The sequence below is a fragment of the Carica papaya genome, chromosome 4 (assembly GCF_054855325.1).
Source record: "Carica papaya isolate Zhongbai chromosome 4, ASM5485532v1, whole genome shotgun sequence".
Taxonomy (NCBI): Eukaryota; Viridiplantae; Streptophyta; class Magnoliopsida; order Brassicales; family Caricaceae; genus Carica; species Carica papaya.
In genome coordinates, this window is record NC_142312.1 from 31421435 (window position 1) to 31441841 (window position 20407).

Below are 20407 nucleotides of genomic sequence, written 5' to 3' on the forward strand. Positions count from 1 at the left end.
GTAAAATTAATCAACAAGATCAACAATGAATAACTTCCGGCTCTGGCTCCATTAGTAACCTATAATTAATTATGAATATTTTCTAAATTATACAAAATACCGTATTATTATTAATTAGACTTCAATTCCATAACAAAGAATAAGGTGATGGATTTTTACCCAAATCGATGTCCGAAATGCTAAACTTTTGGCTGCGCCTACTGGCGGTCCCCGAATTTCCTGAATTTTTCTTCGGGGATTAAAACGTGCTTCAAGTACCTAAAAATATTTCAAAAAATCCAAAATCAGCATAGGAACCTTTTTGGCAAATTTTAGAACTCCGAAACGACGGTTCCACCATGCTTTGGCGATGGCGGTTTGCCTCGGATCGGCTTTTTTTGACTGGTTTTGTATAAATTCCTGTGATAAAACACGTTAAGAGGCATCGGTTGGCAAAAAAAAAATCGAAAAACTGAAACTTACCGGCGGCGGAGTTCTCTGGTGTGGCGGCTCCGCCGGCTTACTTTTGCAATTATGTGTTTTGCTTCAGTCAACCTGTAGAGAAAAAAACAGTGATTACAATTATAGAAGAATTATGCAGAACGGGAATCGGGAAGGACCTCATCGGAGGTGTTTTTTATAATTTTTCGCAATGGCGCCGCCAGATTTTACCCGTGGTTTCCGGCCAATCTACTGATTTTTTTACTCTGATTTGGCCATGGGGTGTTTAAAATCGAATTTCATGCAAAAATTTTTTTTTTACCTCTTTTGGCAGTCGGAAGTGGTTCCGACGCGGCGGTCAGCTTCTTTCCGGCGACTGGGTCTTCTTCTTCAGCGGGGGGAGGGTGAGGGGTCTGACGGCTAATATTAGGGTTTGATGTGAAGAAAATTATTTATATTCGTCTCTTTTTAATCTGGATCGTCCATCGTGTTTGATGTGAATCGTTCGATCGCAATTAAATAGGGAGTGAATCTGAACCGTTTATCGCTATTTGGTCTGAACTATCCGATTGCGTTTAAATAATAAGTGGATATAAATTATTCATCGCGTTTAAATCTTACCGTCTGATCGCGTCTCAGGAGAGAATAGATTTGGACCATCCGTGCGCGCGAAAACGAATCTGAACCGTCCGATCGCGGACACGCAGATCGCCCCTGTAGCCTCCCGCGTGGCACCACGTCAGCGTCCCTTACCACGCGGCGCGCTCCAGTTCGTCAGAACTACTGACTGGGCATCCTGCGTACATAATTTTTTAAAATTACATTTTAACCCTCAGTTTATAAATTTTCTTTAAAATAATACTTTCAAAACCCAAATTTTCACTCATTTTTTTAAAATTATTTTCAATTTAATCATTCATTTAATTTTCTTCATTTTTACATTAATTAATAATTTATAAAATTAAAATTAAATTTTATACATTAAATAAAAAATTTAAAAATTATATTTATACACTAATTTTAAACATTTTAAAATTAATTAAAGAGTATTAACTACCACACACTTCCATCATTTGGCTTTTGCTCAAGTTCTATTTTAAGTTACCATTCCAGTCTTCAAGGTTACAGAGGGCATGTGACAGATTTCAACTGAAGTAAAGAATATTTAGCAGCAAGCAGACAATGATGAGAGCCATTTACAAATTCCACATCCAGTTCATGCTCAAAAATACATGTAATCCCATAGCCAGGCGGCATGTAAACTTTCAGAAATGAGTTCCCCAGAAGTTCTTCACACTCAACCAGTATTCACATTCAAACCATTCTCGTGCATTACAAGGATTCATTTATTTGAGTCTTCTGTTCGTCATTTTGATATTTCCATTCAACTGGTACAGAGTATTACAACCATTCGTACAGCAACAGGAAAATTACAGGAGAATGCAGGCCAAAACATATGTCATCACCCAAATTCTAGAATGCAATTATCTTACAGGAACCACAGTTAACAGAAGCACTTGCGCGAGCAGGTAACAGAAGTTCGTTGATCCAATATTTACACTGTATTTTGACAATAATCATGGGAGAAACGGATAATCAACATAAAATGGAGCTGTTCATCAAGGGCCTAAACAATCACATTCTTCATGAAAAGAAAAATTACGAAGCATAATGAAAAGGAGAATTTTACCTGTCATCAAGTTTGACGTAGAACATGGTCTTTGATTCCCCCCACAAAGCTCTGGTTTTGATTTACAAGAATTCTCCAATCTCCGGGCCTCACTTCTCAAAAACACCGGTCTTCCGTTGCCGAACTCCCAAAGGAGGAATCCGGGTCCCAGATTTCTCTCTCGGGCTCTTCTATCCTTGGTTTTCAAAGATCCTCGCTCTCAATTCTCTGCACCCGCTGAGAAGGGAAAGACGAAAAAGAGACCCTTCCGGGCTCTAGTGTTCCCCGTCAGAATTGCCTCCAAAGTTCCTTCAATCGCCTTCATTCTGGAACACGGGATGAACTCTCCTCATCCCCTCTTCTTCTCTTTGAATGCTAATCGGGAACCCTAAATTCCCAAGTCTTCTAAAACCCTCTTTCCTTCCCTTCACCATTTCTTGCCTTATCCTTATCCCTTCTTATCTTCTCCTTTTGTAGACATGGAAAGCTTCCCTACCAAGCCTTCTTCTGCTCCGCCAATCCTCCAAGCATGATCTTCCGTCGCTGCAGCTTCTCCTCCACCTCGACCAGAGCACCTAAAAGCATTCTTCTGGGACCACTCTTCTTCTACTTTTCTCCGTTTCAGAAAGCTTCAACAGCGTTCCCTTTATCAACCTCTAGCTCTGTCCTGTCAATCTCTTCTCTGTCTGATGCTCTCTGCCTCTCTGATGTTGCTCAGGCCAGCTTCTGCTTCCTTATTTCTCTCCCCGAGTTTCGCTTCTTTAAATGCAGGGGCCAATCATCAATTGCAGCGGCAGAAAGGAGCTCAGCTCTGTGCTTTCTTCTCCGGCGAAAGAGTAGCAGGCACCTGTTTGGGATTCTTGATTTTCGGCCTTCACCGATTAACGACGGAGATGAAAGAAAAAATAATAAATTTTGTTATAATTAAAAAAATATAATTTAATAATAATAATCCAAAACGGCGACGTATTTGCTCGATTCTCTAATTAGCTCGCTGCAAATTCATTCCTCCTCCCGGGTCTACTCCCCCCGCTATATCACAACATAGACCGCCGGAGGCCTCCAGCGACTTTCTGCTCCTTCAATCACAGCCGCCCATCGTGTATTCTGGTCCCAAAGATCTTCGCAATCGCAGAAGTAGATGGCACATCATCAACCATACGATCCTTACTACCTTCATCAACATCATCTTCAACCGCAGCAAGACATGGCCGACTATGGCGCCATTAACACTCTCTTCGTCTCGGGCTTACCAGACGACGTCAAAGCCCGCGAAATTCACAACCTTTTTCGCCGCCGCCCGGGTTTCGAGTCCTGCCAGCTCAAGTACACTGGCCGAGGCAACCAGGTTCAATCATGCGTCCCCTTCTCAATTTCTTTTAGAATTCCATTTTCCGAATGATCCCCCCGCAAAATTCCATCCGACATTTGAGCCTGTCTTTTCTTTCGTTTTCGTGGTAAAAAGTTAAAGCATCTCAAAATATGCAACAGCAGTAGGTTATTGCTTACAGTGCTTGTTAATGTAAAATTTGAGAGTAAATCCACTCGGTGATTTGATTTTCAATAATCAAAGGTATATATACGAGTAAAGTGCATCTTTCAAGCAGAACTCTTAGTAAATGATAAGAATGATGTTTGTGGTGCATTAACTGACATAGTATAACCTATCATCCCTCCTTAAGTTGAGTGTGGGCAGACTCTCAGATTGATTTGTAATGGTTGGAATCATAACAATTGCAACCATGTAGATGTCAAACCCTTGGTGAAGACATCTGCTAACTACTCTTGACCAGGCATGTCGCAAACTGATAGGTTGACAGAAAAGACCTTCTCTCAAACAAAATGGACATCCAACTCAATGTGCTTGGATCAAGCGTGGTGAACCAGATTAGAGGCCATCTGTGTGGCTTGCTGATATTGTCACGCCGTAGGACTAGTTTGGTAGGTATCAATGTGTTTAATTTGGAAAGGAGATTGTCAATCCAAGTCATGTCGGTTACAGCAGTTGCAACAAACAATATTCTGCTTTAGCACTAGAACGGATAACAGTCATTGTTTCTTGGCACTCCAGGAGATCAAATTGGAGCCAAGGAATATGTAGTGCCCGGTTGGTTTTGCAATGGGTGTCAGGACATCTGCTCCAATCATCATCGAATCAATAAGATGATATTTGTTTTTGAAATAACGATCAGTAAGATGATATGATCATTTGAAGACCATAATTTAGTGTTTCATAGGGTAAAATACACTTGATAGTCTGTAAGTTTCATCTTGTAGATTCTCATGAGCATATTTTCTCATCTTGGAGATGCCAAAAGAAAAGTGAGAGCTTTTGGGAGACATAGCATGGAGAAGGTGAAGCGGAAGTTTGGGAAAGAGAGGATGCTGTAGTAGAACGAATTTGGAAAAAAAGATTAGGAGACTCTAATATCATGTAAAATTTGAGAGTAAACCCATGATGATGCGACATTTAATAGTGAAAGGAATATATACATAAATAAAGTCCACCTTCGGGTAAAACTCTTTGTAAACAATAAGAAGGATGTTTGTGTTACATTAACTAACAGAATGTAATCCTCTCAATTAGTGATTCAGTTTAGTATTTGATTCAACTGCACAAATGGTGGGTTTGTTTCTTCAACGCTATTAAGATAGATTAGGGCTTGTACTTTCTTTATGTATATATATACATTAAACATACATAATATGGCCAAATCCTTTATGAAAGGACAAAGTCACCTTAAATTTTTCCATTCTTCACTAGTTTTGTTTTGTATGTTTTTTAGAAGTTGCAAATTGTTAAAAAGAGTACTAATCTTTCATTAGTTTATTGATGCACCGGTAGATTCTCAGAGCCCAGGCCTTTTTAATCTTTTGCAGGTTGTTGCATTTGCTACCTTTTTTAATCATCAGTCTGCAATTGCGGCACTGCATTCATTAAACGTGAGTTCTTTTACTTTATGTTCTTATGACTGTAGTGTTTCTTTTAACATTTTTATGGCTATTCATTAGATGCAGTAACTTTAGTGTTCCCCTGTGCTAAGTCGCTTTGTGTTTTAGTACAAGAATGCAAGAACAACACATAAAATTGGTGTTAAGTCATTTTTCAATTTAGCAGTTATTTACGAAAAATACAAATACAAATCTGCTGGTGTCTTAGTAAATTGCCCATTACAAATTTTGGACTGAGATTTAGTGCTATTCAGGGTGTGAAATTTGATCCCCAAACTGGATCCACTCTGCATATCGAGCTCGCAAGATCAAACTCAAGAAGAAAACGTAAACCAGGTATGCTAATGCTCGCATATTACGGATTGTATTGACTTTCAACACCATGATAATCGAGGTTCAGCTTTTTTTTGTACATCTCATAAATTTCCATTTTTCTTGCACAGGAAATGGTCCATATGTTGTCATTGACAACAGGACTGAAGCAGCAGCTAATGCCCAGGAAACATCAAGTGAAGATGGTAGTATGCTACTTAGTTATAATTCAGATACGCTACCTTGATTTTATTTCATCTCAATATTGTTACCATGATAACTCCTTGTTCTCGATTATATACCCATTTCCTTCTTATGTTATTCTTCTACATAAATTAAGATGTTAGAGCTGGCAGTCTCATTGAATATATCCTTTGGCACATTTATTGATGTTTGCTTATTTTTATCTGCTCAGGTGACAGGGATGCTGATGATGCATCTGGATCTTACAATATGGATTCCACCGACAAGGTTGATTCAGTTACTACGAAGAGGTTTGTAGGCATCCAGAAAACTTGGTTGATGTGTTAATGGCATCTTTCAATCTATGTCATGTTTAAACATGCGGAATTTCCCTGGCTGAATGTCATTGCTGAGCTTGTAGTTTTTCTGGTAATTTGCAGCGAGACAAAAGTTGATATTGACAATCCAGTTGTATCTGTAAATGTAAGTAGACCTAAGATTGTCTTTCAAACTAAGTTTTTCATTAGAAGTGGAGATGTTTCTATTCCTTGAGGTTATCTCCTTTCCCTTAACAGAAAATTAGTGCCAATTGCGAGAGTTAAACATGAAGAAGCTCTATACCATGGTATATAAAGCACAAACTCACATGACGTTAGTTGCATGAGAAAAAGAAAATCATTTTTGAGATTTATTTTATCCAATTTGAGAATCTTGTTGATTAACAGCTACTGGAAATAGTGGCATCAAGGTTATCCTGGAACTTCTAGACAGGCATCAGCATGAGATGACATGATAATGAACACTAAATTCTTAATGTACTGGACGTTTTGTGTATTATGGTCACTCTAAATATATTAGTATAGCGTCCAATCTGATTATTAACACATTAGTTGGAAGGTATCTGTTTTTAAAACTTCTTACATATATTGTTTTGGCCATACACTTAAAATTCAAATGGTTATTGCAGGAGCCATCTGAAAAGATTGTTGATGGAGCTTTTGGTGTTCAACCATGTTCTACTTTATTTCTTGCTAATCTTGGTCCAAATTGCAATGAGGATGAACTCAAACAAGTTCTGTCTCAGTAAGTTGGAGTTTCGTATCACTGCATGTGTGGCATAATTCCATTTGAATTATTTTTTCCCAAAATTTATTACTTCTGGCTTTTATTTGGTATTTTAGATATCCTGGATTCAGCATGCTCAAAGTGCGTGCCAAAGGTGGAATGCCAGTTGCATTTGCCGATTTTGAGGTACGAACTTAATAAGTGAAACCATAGTCTCGGCGTTCCTTAGTGACTAAGGATCATGCTGGAAAATGCTATGATAAATGAATCCAAAAGAAATATTTTCAGGAAAAGAAAAGCTCTTATCCACTGTCTATTATGCTGCACCTACCTCAGGGTTTGATTATATGAATGTTTTTTTTACCGTCTCTGGAAATGCTTGGCAGATTATTCTACGGAACCTTTTAGCTCTATAGTACCCCTGATTCCTCTCCCTTCTTGCAGATTCTCTGATAATTTTTTTTTTCTCCGATCTAACCAAAATATGATTTCTGGTTATCACGAAGTTTCTTTTACCGGCCATGCTGTTGATCACTTCATAGGAAACCTTGCCCTCACCATCTTGTCACTGCCGAATTCCTTTTCCTAAGGAATGCTGTGAAATTTGTGAATGCACTTTATCTTCTCTCCTGCACATTATGATCCTTATTAGTCACTAAGCAACTTGGTGTAAAAAAACTGGGACCTAGGTGTGACGAACACAATATGAAATCTCTTCTCTCCTGCACAGTAATTTATTAAAAAAAAAAAAAAAATCTTGGATAGAAACAAGAGGCATGTTGATTCACTAAACTCTTGGGTTGGTTTTCATTATTCTCCTCATTTTGGCAGGAAATTGAGCAGGCTAGTAAAGTCATGAAGGAGCTTCAGGGCAGCCTTTTACCGTCATCAGACCGAGGCGGCGTGCACATAGAGTACTTGCATTCTTGAATTTCTTCTCATTAATGTGCACATTTATCAAAATTCAGCAGTGCTGATATGTTCTTGGTTGTTGTCTAGATATGCAAGATCCAAGATGAGGAAGCAGTAGGAGATGAGGACGGAAGGCAAGAAACACGTATGCCAGCCTCGCATTTATCGTTCCAGCTCCCGTAGATGTATCAGTATAATCTCATGGGAAATTTTGGTTCAGTCCGTGCAAACATTACGGAGCAGAAGATAATTGAAATGCAATGGTTAGCTGAGGTTTAAAGCTCCAAAACTGGATTATCTTTGGTATCATGTATTTCAAAGATTATATTTTAATTCCAAGCATCCATAGCAATGCAGCTCGTGCTTGTACTATGAGTTGGTGAAAGTGTTTGGTATAGCTTTATTGTAGAAAATGTTATATATTTAATGAATTGTGTTATTAAAAAATTACATAAAATAAACAATTAATTATTAAAATTATTTAAATAATATTGGTACGTGTTTGAAAGTCATCGTTCAAACGAGTATTTTACAGAGAGTCGATAAAAAATTCCATTAATAACTAATCGTTTTGATTCTTTGGAACAACTCAACGAATTTAGTAGATTTTTTTAGGAGGACCCTATGATCACGAATCGAACCTATCCAATTTTTACAGTACGATGGTTGGCTGTTCATGGATTAGCTGTACCTCCCCTTTTTTTTTTCGGGGTCAATATAAGCAACGCAGTTCATCCAATGATAAACCTAATTCGAATTATAGAGAGCTTATGACAACAAAACCATTTTAATCATCTAAGTTATTTACTTCAAAATATAAATATTAATGTTGTTGCTGTTTTTCTTTTTTCAGTTCTATTAAACCCATTAAATACAACCATCTTCCCGAGGATGGAAGGTTTAAATCGGTGGAGGATTTAAAATTTGTCTGGAAATGCAGCGTTTGGTGAGCTGCTGAGTGCTGAGCCAAAAAAGAAGCCAACTGGCGAGAAGGTGATGGAGAAACTTCATTGGCGTCTCTACTACTCCCATCAGGTAACTTTATCAACATAGTTTCTCGGGACTTGTGTGTGTATGTATGTATGTATGTATGTGTGTGTGTGTGTGTGTGTGTGTGTGCGTGTGTGTATCTATATATGAAGGACCACCTTCTGGTTCTGGACATGACTGAGAAATCCATTTCTAACCAAACCCAATGCAGTGCAGACGGCCATTGTTTCTCTCTTTCGTCTCCACATGTTCATCTACTGCCTTTTCTGACAGGTGCCCGAGAGACAGCCTACTTCATGCTAATTTCCCCTTTTTTTTTTTTTTTTTTTCTTCAAAATTTAAACTCTCACCATCTCTGTTTTACTTGTCCCAAATCTACCACTAACAAATAATTATTGGCCTTGTTATAAGTAAGTTACTTATTCTTATTTTTATATATATATACATATACACACACACACACACACAGAGACACACATTGTGGTCTGACCCAAAAATCAAGTGTCAGCACGTGACTGGTAAACATCGAGTACCATGACAGGTCTCTACAGGCGCGGACACTTCCAACTTCAAGATAAGGGTCTTGTCATGTCCGCTATCCATAATCATACACGCATACATATATACACGTAAAAAATATCTAATAACTTGCCCTACCAGATATAGACAAGAGTTGACGGTCTTCTGCACCCTGCGAAGCACCCAACTGAAGAAACACCCAATACACCATAATTTACCCGTCTTCTTAGCCTCCAGCCTTGTCTCTGTCACTCAACTCGCAAGTTGCAGTGCGGTGCCCACGTATGAGTTTCACATCTTAAATTTACCTCAATGGAATCTGAAACTCAGAACAGAAATTACAGCTGAAACAGTGAGATTTTCACCGACGACTTCGCCGCTCCCTGCACATTTCAATTCTTTTGTTTCTTTCTCCGTTTGTAAATTATAACTTATCGGGTTAGAAAAAACTAACTTCAGAACTTCCACCCCTTTTGCTCGATATTCAAATTAACAAAAAATGCAAATATTCATCGTAGTTCTGGAGTTGCCATTCCCTTTCCAAAGAAGTATGAAGACCTAATTATCATCAATCACAATTTTACCTACTATACATGAGCAAAAATATAGATGGACTTGGAAAAGAAAAAAATTATTACAAAACAATAAAGGATCACCGAAGGGCGAACACTACGTACTTTTTATCATGCCCTTAATGGATGATTAGTTAGTTCTTTCATGGACCACTCTTGTGCGATGCCCTGCTCTTGTCCCTTTCTCTGAAAACTGGCCTTGTTGCCTCCAAAGAAAGTTTCCCACTGAACCCTTCTATTATTGCCTCATTTAAAAGAGGACCACTGTAATGTTGTTGCTGTTGTTGTTGCTGATCTGCCCAAATCCGCCCACTCCGATTGCCGCCCGCATCGTACCCAGGCGTTGATGGGTAATTCACATCCATTATCATGTCACCTTCGAGTATGCGGAGCACCTTCTCCCATAACAATGAAATAAGCAACAAGGCCGTAAAAGTTATCAGACAAACGATAGTGTTAAAAATGCGAAACATGTCTTGTGTCTTTAGACCATAGTCTCTTTTTACCTGTGACATGCGAGGCCTGGCGTGGGGATCTCGCCGTATGCATAATGAGGCTGCCTGAAGCATGCAATAAACCTCGTGCCCTGAATACTCATTCTCAAGCCTTGGATCAACCAATTCTTCTATAGCACCCTCCTCCAGTAGTGGACGTGCCTATTCCATACCAAGACAATCAAGAAACCAAAATAAACTAATCAAAAACAACTTCTCTTTTGCCTCTATTTCTTGTTTCTTCTTTTCTTTGGTAGCCACATACCTCGACAACTTCATTTTAATAGGTTAACCTACTAAACCTATAAAAATCAAAAGGTATCACTAACACATAAATTTTCTCAAGTAGAATTGCTATGTCCCTGTTTTGGTGTTTGAGCGGTTCAAATCTCCTTTGTGATGTTCAATAGTGTCGGGGGGTGGGGACATATCCTAACAGATTAGTGTATGACCTGAATTCAGAAAGCTTACCCATTCAGTGAGACATTGCTGGCCTTTGGGTCGGGAAAGGTCCACTGCTTTTCTTCCTGTAACAAGCTCAACTAACACCACCCCAAATGAATAAACATCAGCTTTTTCTGTGATTTGGCCGCTTTGAGCGTACTCTGGAGCCAAATACCTACAGCACAGAAAGAAATTTAATTTTTTGCAACCGCCTACAATAGGTAGTAAGTCAAAAGCAAAACTGCAGCTCGATATTTACCCAAATGTCCCAATTACTCTGGTTTCAACACCAGTATCTCCATCAGGTTGCCACCTTGCAAGACCAAAATCTCCAACCTAGCAAAGAAAGCAAAGTACAGCTCACTACCTCCACAGACTGAAAATAATACTGCACTATCATGCTCCTCAAACATATAATAGCAATATCTAAGAACAAACAGTTTTCAAGCTATTCCCTGTAGTGTACAATGCAAATGCAATTCCACAAAGCATTGTGCATGAGATAGAAAACAACTAGGGCTCCCCTGTCCAAATTTTGAATTTCTAGTATCTCTTTGTCTAATAGCGTTATCAACATCTACAATATCTTACCACTGTAGGGAAGAAGAAATAATTATGTCTAATGGAACTTTTATGTATGGTAGAAACCAACTTTGCAGATTTGAATTGCTGCAAGTAAAGAAGAGGGACTGCCATACCAGAGGTTCAAAATCATGGGTGACAAGAATGTTGTTTGGCCGCATGTCACGGTGTACGATGCAACCCACTCGGCACTCTTCATGAAGATATCTCAAACCTCGAGCGGCACCCACAGCAATTTTCTGCCGTGCAGACCATTCTAATGATTCTCGATGACGACCTGAAACAAACCTAATTGGTAAGATGAACAGTTGCTGCTTCGAGAAAAGTTTCTTAGAATGCAGACTGGTTCTTTTTTCTTTCTTTTTGTGAAGACCAGATACTGAACCACCAATTAGAGAGAAGGCTTTAAGATTATTAGAACAACCACTTTGTTGCTAGTGTTACTTGTTTAGTTGTCTACTGGCTACATTTACAAATGCTCTAGGAATATAGAACATATTTCATAGTGCTCATATCAGTGAAGAATATAATAACAAGATACCTGACCATCTTACTACATGTTCAGTGCCATCTGCATCGTGCAACCACTAAATTTCCAAGAAGGAAGAGAAATTACCATAGAGATGAGAGTCCAGTGATCCATTGCATATGTATTCATAGACTAGTAATCTTCTTCTGTCCTCAATACAAAATCCTATCAACATGACAACATTTCTGTGTTGGGCACAGCTCAGAACTTCCACTTCTGAGCAAAATTCTAGATCTCCCTGAGAACTAGCCAATTTGTGTTGCTTAACAGCAACTGCTTGCCCATCTGGTAGTACTCCTCTGTGAACAGAACCAAACCCACCTTCTGCCAAGAAATTAGCTTGTGAAAATCCACCAGTAGCAAGCTCCAACTCAGCGTAGGTAAACCACCTTGGAGGTTTTCCAAATACAGGTGCCTTGTGTTGGCATATTGAACACAAGGGAGGGGGGCCAGGAGGTGCATTTCTGGATAGAGAAATTGCTTCTCTAACATTTCCGCTGAACTCCAGATCACTCCTATGGTTTGACATTCCCATTCCAGTTTCCCTATCAAGTTTTGAGAACTTCTCTAACAAAGCTTTTGTCGCTGATACACTAATCTTGTCATTAGTTCTCCGTGAACTTTCCTCTCTCTGTGGGGAGGATTGATGAAGAGCATTGAGATATTTTGATATCCATGGCTGGAACCTCAAACTTCCCGAAGATATAGATAAGTTTTCATTGTCTGTATCTGAACTGGATTCATCAGTATCATGATTTTCCTTAGTCACTAATGATTCATTTTTCTTAAGGTCTCCATTGACTTCTGAGATGAAAAAAGGTGAAGTGCCTGGATCTGAGCTTGATACTGATGAGGTACCTGCTTCAGTAGCAGTAAATGGGGTCCCTAGCTCCGGACTACTTGTTGGAGTTACAACTGGTCCTCTAACAGAATGTAAAGATCCATTTTTATCTTTCACATTCATCTCAAAAATTTCAGCTTGCTCTGCAGGTAACGGGCACTCAGTTTCTGCTTCCTTCTTAGATAACCCAACCAAATTTAAGCGTAGAACTTTAGCCTGAGAACGTTTCATAACCACAATGTTGCATTGAAGCTCTTCCATACAGCGTTTTTCCTCGTGCTTAAGCTGCCTGTAAAGAAAACCCAAATAATATTAGACTGAATGCAGAACAATTACAAATAAGATATAGAACGGATCAAGTATGAAGAAAAGAGATAACAGAAGATAAACTTGCATCAATTTATCAAATAATATATATAAGGAGTTTGCTTTTCACAGGAATAAAGAACAACAAAAAAGAAAGCAGAAGAATGGCAAATATAGCACCTACTTGTCTAATACAACCCAACTGGCTTGGGCTCTTTTGGCCTCAGCAGATACTGCCCCACCAGGTGATCCAGAAACAATTTTAATCTTGACATTGATCTGCAAATTAAAATCAGGGCAGGAATCTGAATCAAGCATGAGGAATCTAAGAGATTTATGCATATTAGTACTATATCAAGAAACGAACCTTATTTGGATCATAAACGTCATGGAGCTGCAGAATCATCTGGGAGCAGGTATCAGTAAGATCACTTTTCTGCTCTGGACTTGAAGCTGAATTAGACCTTCGGTGACCACTGGCACAGTCCCCAGCAAACCTTGGAAAACCCCACAGTTTTCTACCTGGATAGCAGTAAACAAGCAGTAATGAGTACAAATTTTCAAACAAGGAGCACCAGAATTTATTTTCTTTGATAAAAAAACATATAAAAGAGAATTCCTTGGATCAACAACCGCAAACATATTTTGGTAATGTCATTTTTAAGCCTTGCTTAGATAATTTTTTTTTTTTTAAAAAGGAAGAAGAACGAAAGAAAACACCCAGACAATAAGAGTCCAAGATCTGGAACAGAAGAAGAATTCTCCTTGTTTTTCTATATTTATTGACCATATATGTTCCTAGATAACCACTCAAAAGCATCCGAACAACATAAATTAAAACTATAAACTGAGAACAGGTCACTTGTTTCGAGCACAAAGCAACTCCAAATTAACTAGAAGATTAATTATTGAGAAAACTTACCCTTCCCACCAAACTTTCCACCATGACAGAACGTGATATAATGAAACACTAACCAAGGTGGATGATCCAGGTAGAGAAATGCCAATCAAAATAGAGTAAATAACCATACACCATGCTTTATAACTCAAAACTTTGCACAGAACGAGAAGATCGTACCTGAACTATGTAAAGGGACGACAACAAGCAGAGTAATGCAATCACCAGGCTGAACAACGTGAGTCAAAGCCCAGACAAGAGCAGCCTTAGGAATCTCCTTGGACGCCTTGACGGCAACAACAACCTTCTCGGCCAGATCAGAGCCGGGCTTGTCCGGCTTCCCTCGTTTCTGTTCTCGACTCATTTAACACGCGGACCAAAGACTCTATGGAAATTCCTTTTGCTCAACCGATTACCGAGTTCTCATACCTCTCCATCATAGCAATATGATTGAGGTAGATAGCTTTAAAACATGTCAAAAAGAAACACAAACAAGAATAAAAGGTTTCTTGCATTATTGGTCTGCCCCCACCAGGTTGGATTTAATAACATGTACAACCGACATTGCTAACTGTGTCTATCCAGTTGAATTCGCAGACAGACAGAAAAACCTTCAAAGTGAAAAGACCCTTTTCAGTGACTCACATGAACTCTTCAAGTCCTCAGGAATCACACTGAAAGAAACTCAACTTTACACCTTCACTCCCTTCCAGTGAAAAATCCTGCATGATTTTTCCATTATCTTTGAAAGATTCATATATACCCATTTGGACCGGAAAACAAGAAGTCAGGCCGTACTCTATACTATCCAAACTGAGACTTGGTAACAGTTTCACTTGAAATCTTAAAGTGAGGAAGAAGCAGAAGCGACAGAAAGAAACCCAACAATTCTCCTGTCTATATCAGAACCAGCATATTGCTCTTTTTTAGGGTTCAATCATTGAGTCAAAACGGTGAAAAGAACAGCAACAAGTAGCTTGTAATGTTCGGATCCGCAAAAGCTACCTCTCTCTAATGGAGGAAGCGAGGAGGACGACCTCGAAACAGAGAACGATTAAATCAGAGGTTGACAGAGGAGTTGACGGATTGGACTGCAGATTCTTCAATACTAAACCTCAAATTATTAAACACTTAAATCAGCATTTTTAACCCTCAAAATCGTGCCTGCAAGAAAAATTGTAAGGAAAACCAAATCAAGATCAGAATCGAGAGGACTTCCGCCCAGGCGCAGAATAAGATTCCAATACACGTATAGTTGCTCGGAAAATGTAATAAAATAATAGAAAGAACAGAACGCATAACAGCAAAAGCCTAATATCTCATCAAAACGAGCTTTGATACACCCAAGCCTAAACCTCATCAAATTCAAGAGAAGTATAAGATCCAAAATATTGAACAGTTTTTTCTTCTGTGCACAAATGTTATCCACCAACCAAACAGAAACCAGAAGGAAGATCAGAGATATTATATATATATATAATACTTGTATTATTTATCTATCATACATGTAAACCAGCTAAGCTTCATATAATTCAACGCCAGAAAATGATTGAAGCAAAAGAAAACAAACAACCGCACAGGAGTAGAAACTCAGAAGAAAAAACCATTTTCTCAAAGCACTAAAAACGCTTTTCTCTTGTCCAAACACCGAAATAGTTTACCATTTTCATTTGCTTCCTTCAATTCATCACGCCAGACACGCCAAAACAACTCATTCATCCGTACGCAAAAATACATAATCAATTTACTCAACTTATTTTCAAAGGAAATATATATACATATATATATACACACACACAGACACAAAACACAGATCATCTTGTAAACGGAAAGCTTAGGGAAGGGGTTTCAGTTCTTACATAGAGGAACTTCCACAACCGAAACCTTTCACCATTTTAGCTGATCCTGAAAATTTTTCCTTTCCTTCTTAATGTTGCGTTTTTACTCGTAATCTGTTTTGTCTGTTTTTAACTAAAATTTTTGTCATCCAAAATTTTCGCTACCTTCGCGATTCCCAAAATGCCCTTCATTACCCCAGATAATTTCTGGCCAGTTTTTGGGGGATTGCAAAACGGCGTCGTTGGATGCGAGATTTGAATCAGGTGCAGGCGCGATCTTGATAGTGAAGAAAAGAAAAGGTCGCGTTTGGCTTTTTATTTTTTCTTACTTTAAAAAGCTTTAAAATTTGTCGCGTTTGGTTTCGAAGAGCAGCAGGCGGACAATCACAGGTGGTTCAGAATCAGCGATGATCAAATTTTTGATCAGGTGGTCCACCACATCAAGTGGGGCCCCCAGTGAAATTTGAAATCAGCGGTGGAGGATGGGTTTGTGATTGAGAGTCAGGATTCCCATGAGTGACCGATGATGATCCCTCCCGGTTACGAGTATTTATTTTTATTTTTTTCTTTATTTATTTATTTTAATGGGTAATTTTATTTTTTAAAATTTTAAATTTAATTCAATATTTTTTTGAAAATTATTCAAACAATTTAAAAATAATTAATTTCCCAGCTGTAATAAATTTGATGAAACCAAACAAGCAATGCACGCATAAAGAGAGTACCCGATCCCATTTTCGTAAATATCTCAAAAACCTTGCCCCTTTTCATAAATGCCGAACCGTCAATTTTCATGTTTTAATTTATACACGAGATATCACGTTAACGTCCCCAACAGCAGATGACATTTACTACACCCCAGCCCGGATGGGACCCAGACGCCGTTACCCATCTCACCGTTACCTAAACTGAAACGCTTTCCGTCTGTCAGCTGCCCCCACTGTCCCCATTTAATTCAGACGGTGACCGCACCGCGCCGTTTCCGGCGGCTTACCTCGGCTTTTTTAAACGTCGTGTCACAAGTTTCGAACCCGCGAAATTAGGCGTAATTAATTACGTTTTTGTTTTTCTTTTTTCTTTAATGAACAAGTTAATTTTTATTTTATGATTAAATTAATTATCAGGACTAATCCAAAATGTTTAAAATGTTAAACTTAGTTTAAATTTTAATTACTTTTTGTTCGTGGTAAAAAATTATAAATCTATTCGTTATCTCTCGTTAAATGATTTTAATTATTTTTATAATAAATAATTAAAGTTATATAAAAAAATCATAGAAATAATCGCATTTAATAATAATAAATAATTCTAATTGCCTTATTAAAAAAGTTATAATCATAATTTATGTGTCGGAATGTATAATTAACTTAATAAAATGTGTGCACATAACATCTATTAATTTAATAAAATTAACTATAATTTAATAAGATAATTCAAAGCATACGTACATACATACATACATATATATATACACACATGAATTTTATAGTTGAGTGATTTAGAGTAAGCATAAATATAAAAATATAATTAATAAAATGTGATTTTAAATTGAAGATTTGGTATTGAATGACAGATTGACGTGGGTGATTCTTTCTCGCACTTCAATGCAAGAGAAACTAATTGTACTTATATATATATATATGTATATATTAATGTTTTGATTAATTAAAACTTAGGTCTTTAATACTATAAAGTTTGGACTTTAATTAACTTCCATGCACGTCCGAAGGGTTCTTTTTTTGTTTTTATTCGCATTAATTATTAATTATTATTCAAACTAACATTAGTGATTTAATATAATATAAAGTTTCATAACATTATATATATATCAATAATGTAATATGTGTATATATATATATATGTGGACAAATTTACCAACAGTAGAAATTTCATGAAAACAGGGAGTAAAAATTGGAATCTGCACAAATACTTGACCAACATTTTTACCCATTAATTATATATGCATATATATATACACATGACATTTTTTAACATTAAATATATGTTTTAAGTACATAATATTAAATTAAATTAAATTATTTTGTCCAAAATCACGTGGAACCGCCAGATCAGCAAGTAATAATTAATAAAATATCTTAAAATTATATATATATATATAACAATATATTTTGAAATTTGAATTTACATATAGTATGTATGTATGTATGTATGTATGTATGTATATATGTATGTATGCATGGGGCTGGGTAATAAATGCTTGCTGGATCCTTCTTGTCTCTCGAACTTTCCAGTACAGCCAAGGGATCAACTCCTACTGTGTATTTTCTTTTATTTTTAAATAATTATATTTAAATGATAATTAATTTATTTAATTTTTAATATAAAGATATTACGTCATATATATAAATCTAATCAGAACACGACACGTGTTTAATTTAAATTTCCGTCATAATTTTACAAATAATATTATAAAAATTATGTAAAAATAAATAACTAAAATATAAAAAAAATTATAGTCATTTAAAAATTAATCACGTCATAATATTATCATGTTTATTATATTTAAAATAATTAAATAAATAATAATTATTATATATATAATAATTATACATTATATTTAATTTTTTAAAATAATGTTTTGAGAAAGTAAAATCTTTGAATGTATCATGAGAGAATGATTGTGAAAAGAAAGACAAAACATTATTGCTGGTCACACAATTATTGCATACATAGTGGACTTACAATTAATAAAATAGTACATAGAAATTATGAAGCATATATTATGCATGAACATATATAAATATCATTTAAAACCAACTAAAAAGCTCTAAATAAATAAGACAATTTTTTTTTTCTTTAAAGAAAAAGAATTAATGTCTACAAAAAAAAGAGTGAATGTGAATCATACATATATATATATATATATGTATGTGTGTATGCATATAGGTGGGTCAAAAACACAATAAGGGAAGTGGACCATATAATTTCATTATTAAAAATTTTATATTTTATTTAAAAATCACAAATTTAAGTATCACACGAAAAATTTTGTTACTTTATAAATACATTATACACGGACAGTAATCATTTTATAATATATAGTTTAGTGAGATAAAAATTATTAAATTTTGACGAATATATTACGTGTTTGAATGAAATGAAAATTTTATTATAACTGAATTCATTTAATTTGAATAACCACAACACGTTAAGAACTCAATATATTATTTTTTATAACGTAAAAATTACGTACAGTACGAATGTTTTGGCATTCATAAATATAAAATAGCGTAAAATCTACTCACGAGAAAAAAAAATCCAAATAAATATATAATAAATAGCGATTTCTAATAATTGATAACTAAATGCTAACGTTACTATGAAACAAACGTTACGTAACGTATCACTAAAATAATAAGACATCAGCGAGCAAGCAAGTAACGTAAGCAGAAACTAATTATCATAAAATACAAACAACGAGAGTAAAAAATAATGTGTCGTTGGATTTTTGCATTTGAAACTTTTTTTTTCCCCCTTCATCCATATCTTATAGGATTCCATGACAAGAATTGTTGTTAGATATTTGTGAGAAAAATCATATTGTAATATATTTTTTATAGTGATAAATTTATATTTATTTCTCTTATAAATTAAGTCACATTACCCAAATGAAGCAAATGTATATATATATATATATATATATATTGCCAAATGTTATTTTTATGCATATTTAACTATTGCCATAAATTCAAAAAAAAACAAAAAAGCCCAAATGGTCATTAATGGGCCACCCTTGCTTTTTGTAAAATATGTGTCCATATACAAATATAAATCCCAAAGTGAGGCTACATTGTGTGAACATCTAGGTACATACATACATATATATATATATATATGTATGTATGTATGTATATGAAGGCATTTATACAAGCATACAACTATACATATATGTACATAACCTCACATGCACATATTAATATGAGAGAGTGACAAATTTCATTTTTGTGTAAAATTATGAGAGACCAACATGTTTTGGTTGGTGATGTGGTTCTTTGCATGCATGGATGTATATATATTGGCATTCCAGGGAGGAATATTCCTTTTTGGTAATCAATTAAACTAAAGTTTTAATTTTTAAGGAAATATTTGGGAAGGTATATATATACATACACACACACACACACACACACACACACACACATATATATATATTTGTGGTTGGGCCATTTGGGTGAATGTATTTTTGGCCTTTATGGGCCTTAAGCCCAATCAAATATGGTATCCAATAAACTTTTTAAGATTTTGTTATTTTAAATTTTGTTCCAAAGAAATTTCATAACTAATCGTATATCTAATATCGTTAGACAGACACACACACACACACGTAATACTTCTATATTGAGTCTTAAAAACTCGATGCATATATGAACACATTATGTGCCGTATGATATTTGTCTGATAATGTTAGACACGTTTATTCGTAGATGTTGATTTAATCTACAAAAAAATACTCACTTTCAACCCGATATATGATATAGTTATTTTGTGGATAATTTTAATGTCTATATATTTATATTAAAATTAAGAATTTTTTTTTTATAAGGTTTGAGAAAATTTTTTTAACCCCTTGATTCTTTATAAATTTATATCATAAATACTTATATCTTGTGTTTATTCTAATTAAAAAAATTCCTCTCTCTTAAAATATTTTTTTTACATAAAAATAAAATAAGACCCATAAAAAATAAATCAATTTAATCAAATCACAATTTCATATATTAATAAGTTAAATATTCAATTTAATTAAATCAAATATTATAAATTAGTTACCGACAATTAATAATATACTCACGAGTTGTAAACTTTATATTTATAATAAAATTCAATAATTGGACTTACATTGGGCTCTCAAAGATATGA

The 20407-nt window shown here is 35.7% G+C and overlaps 2 protein-coding genes and 1 long non-coding RNA gene across 5 annotated transcripts; 1 reads left to right on the forward strand and 2 right to left on the reverse strand.

Annotated features, from left to right (window-relative positions):
* Nucleotides 1-1492: 1492 nt before the first annotated feature.
* LOC110808919 (uncharacterized) lies at nt 1493-2250 on the reverse strand. The gene is made up of 2 exons (XR_002538709.2): nt 2111-2250; nt 1493-1980 (listed from the first exon to the last, which is right to left on the reverse strand). It is a non-coding gene; the product is annotated as an uncharacterized LOC110808919 (long non-coding RNA).
* Nucleotides 2251-3230: 980 nt separating this feature from the next.
* On the forward strand, nt 3231-7885 carry LOC110808918 (RNA-binding (RRM/RBD/RNP motifs) family protein). 2 transcript variants are annotated; one of them, XM_022034557.2, is made up of 10 exons: nt 3231-3437; nt 4970-5032; nt 5296-5377; nt 5485-5559; nt 5769-5847; nt 5977-6019; nt 6504-6619; nt 6718-6787; nt 7433-7515; nt 7601-7885. In XM_022034557.2, the coding sequence occupies exons 1-10, from the start codon at nt 3231-3233 to the stop codon at nt 7629-7631; spliced, it is 849 nt and encodes a 282-aa protein (XP_021890249.1). In that variant the 3' UTR covers nt 7632-7885. The 2 variants fall into 2 exon arrangements, 1 of the variants encoding a protein (XP_021890249.1); XR_002538708.2 differs by lacking the exon at nt 5977-6019.
* A 1587-nt stretch (nt 7886-9472) lies between these two features.
* On the reverse strand, nt 9473-15704 carry LOC110808887 (kinase with adenine nucleotide alpha hydrolases-like domain-containing protein). 2 transcript variants are annotated; one of them, XM_088219008.1, is made up of 10 exons: nt 15548-15704; nt 13869-14852; nt 13158-13312; nt 12975-13069; nt 11731-12773; nt 11231-11391; nt 10792-10868; nt 10560-10707; nt 10101-10250; nt 9473-9989 (listed from the first exon to the last, which is right to left on the reverse strand). In XM_088219008.1, exons 2-10 carry the CDS (start codon nt 14050-14052, stop codon nt 9738-9740), a joined length of 2265 nt encoding a protein of 754 aa, XP_088075134.1. In that variant the 5' UTR covers nt 14053-14852; nt 15548-15704; the 3' UTR covers nt 9473-9737. The 2 variants fall into 2 exon arrangements, with proteins under 2 accessions (XP_088075134.1, XP_088075135.1); XM_088219009.1 differs by lacking the exon at nt 15548-15704 and adding an exon at nt 15350-15504.
* Nucleotides 15705-20407: the final 4703 nt, after the last annotated feature.

Bases quoted from the DNA above. Each gene is read 5' to 3' on its own strand.
- LOC110808887 (XM_088219008.1), bottom strand. From the start codon at position 14,052: ATGAGTCGAGAACAGAAACGAGGGAAGCCGGACAAGCCCGGCTCTGAT. The intron at 13,313-13,868 runs GTACGATCTTCT...ACTGCTATCCAG, and splicing joins CGTCCCTTTACATAGTTCAG to GTAGAAAACTGTGGGGTTTT. The intron at 11,392-11,730 runs GTAATTTCTCTT...GGTTTGTTTCAG, and splicing joins ACTGGACTCTCATCTCTATG to GTCGTCATCGAGAATCATTA.
- LOC110808918 (XM_022034557.2), top strand. From the start codon at position 3,231: ATGGCACATCATCAACCATACGATCCTTACTACCTTCATCAACATCAT. The intron at 5,378-5,484 runs GTATGCTAATGC...TTTCTTGCACAG, and splicing joins AAGAAGAAAACGTAAACCAG to GAAATGGTCCATATGTTGTC. The intron at 5,848-5,976 runs GTTTGTAGGCAT...GGTAATTTGCAG, and splicing joins GATTCAGTTACTACGAAGAG to CGAGACAAAAGTTGATATTG.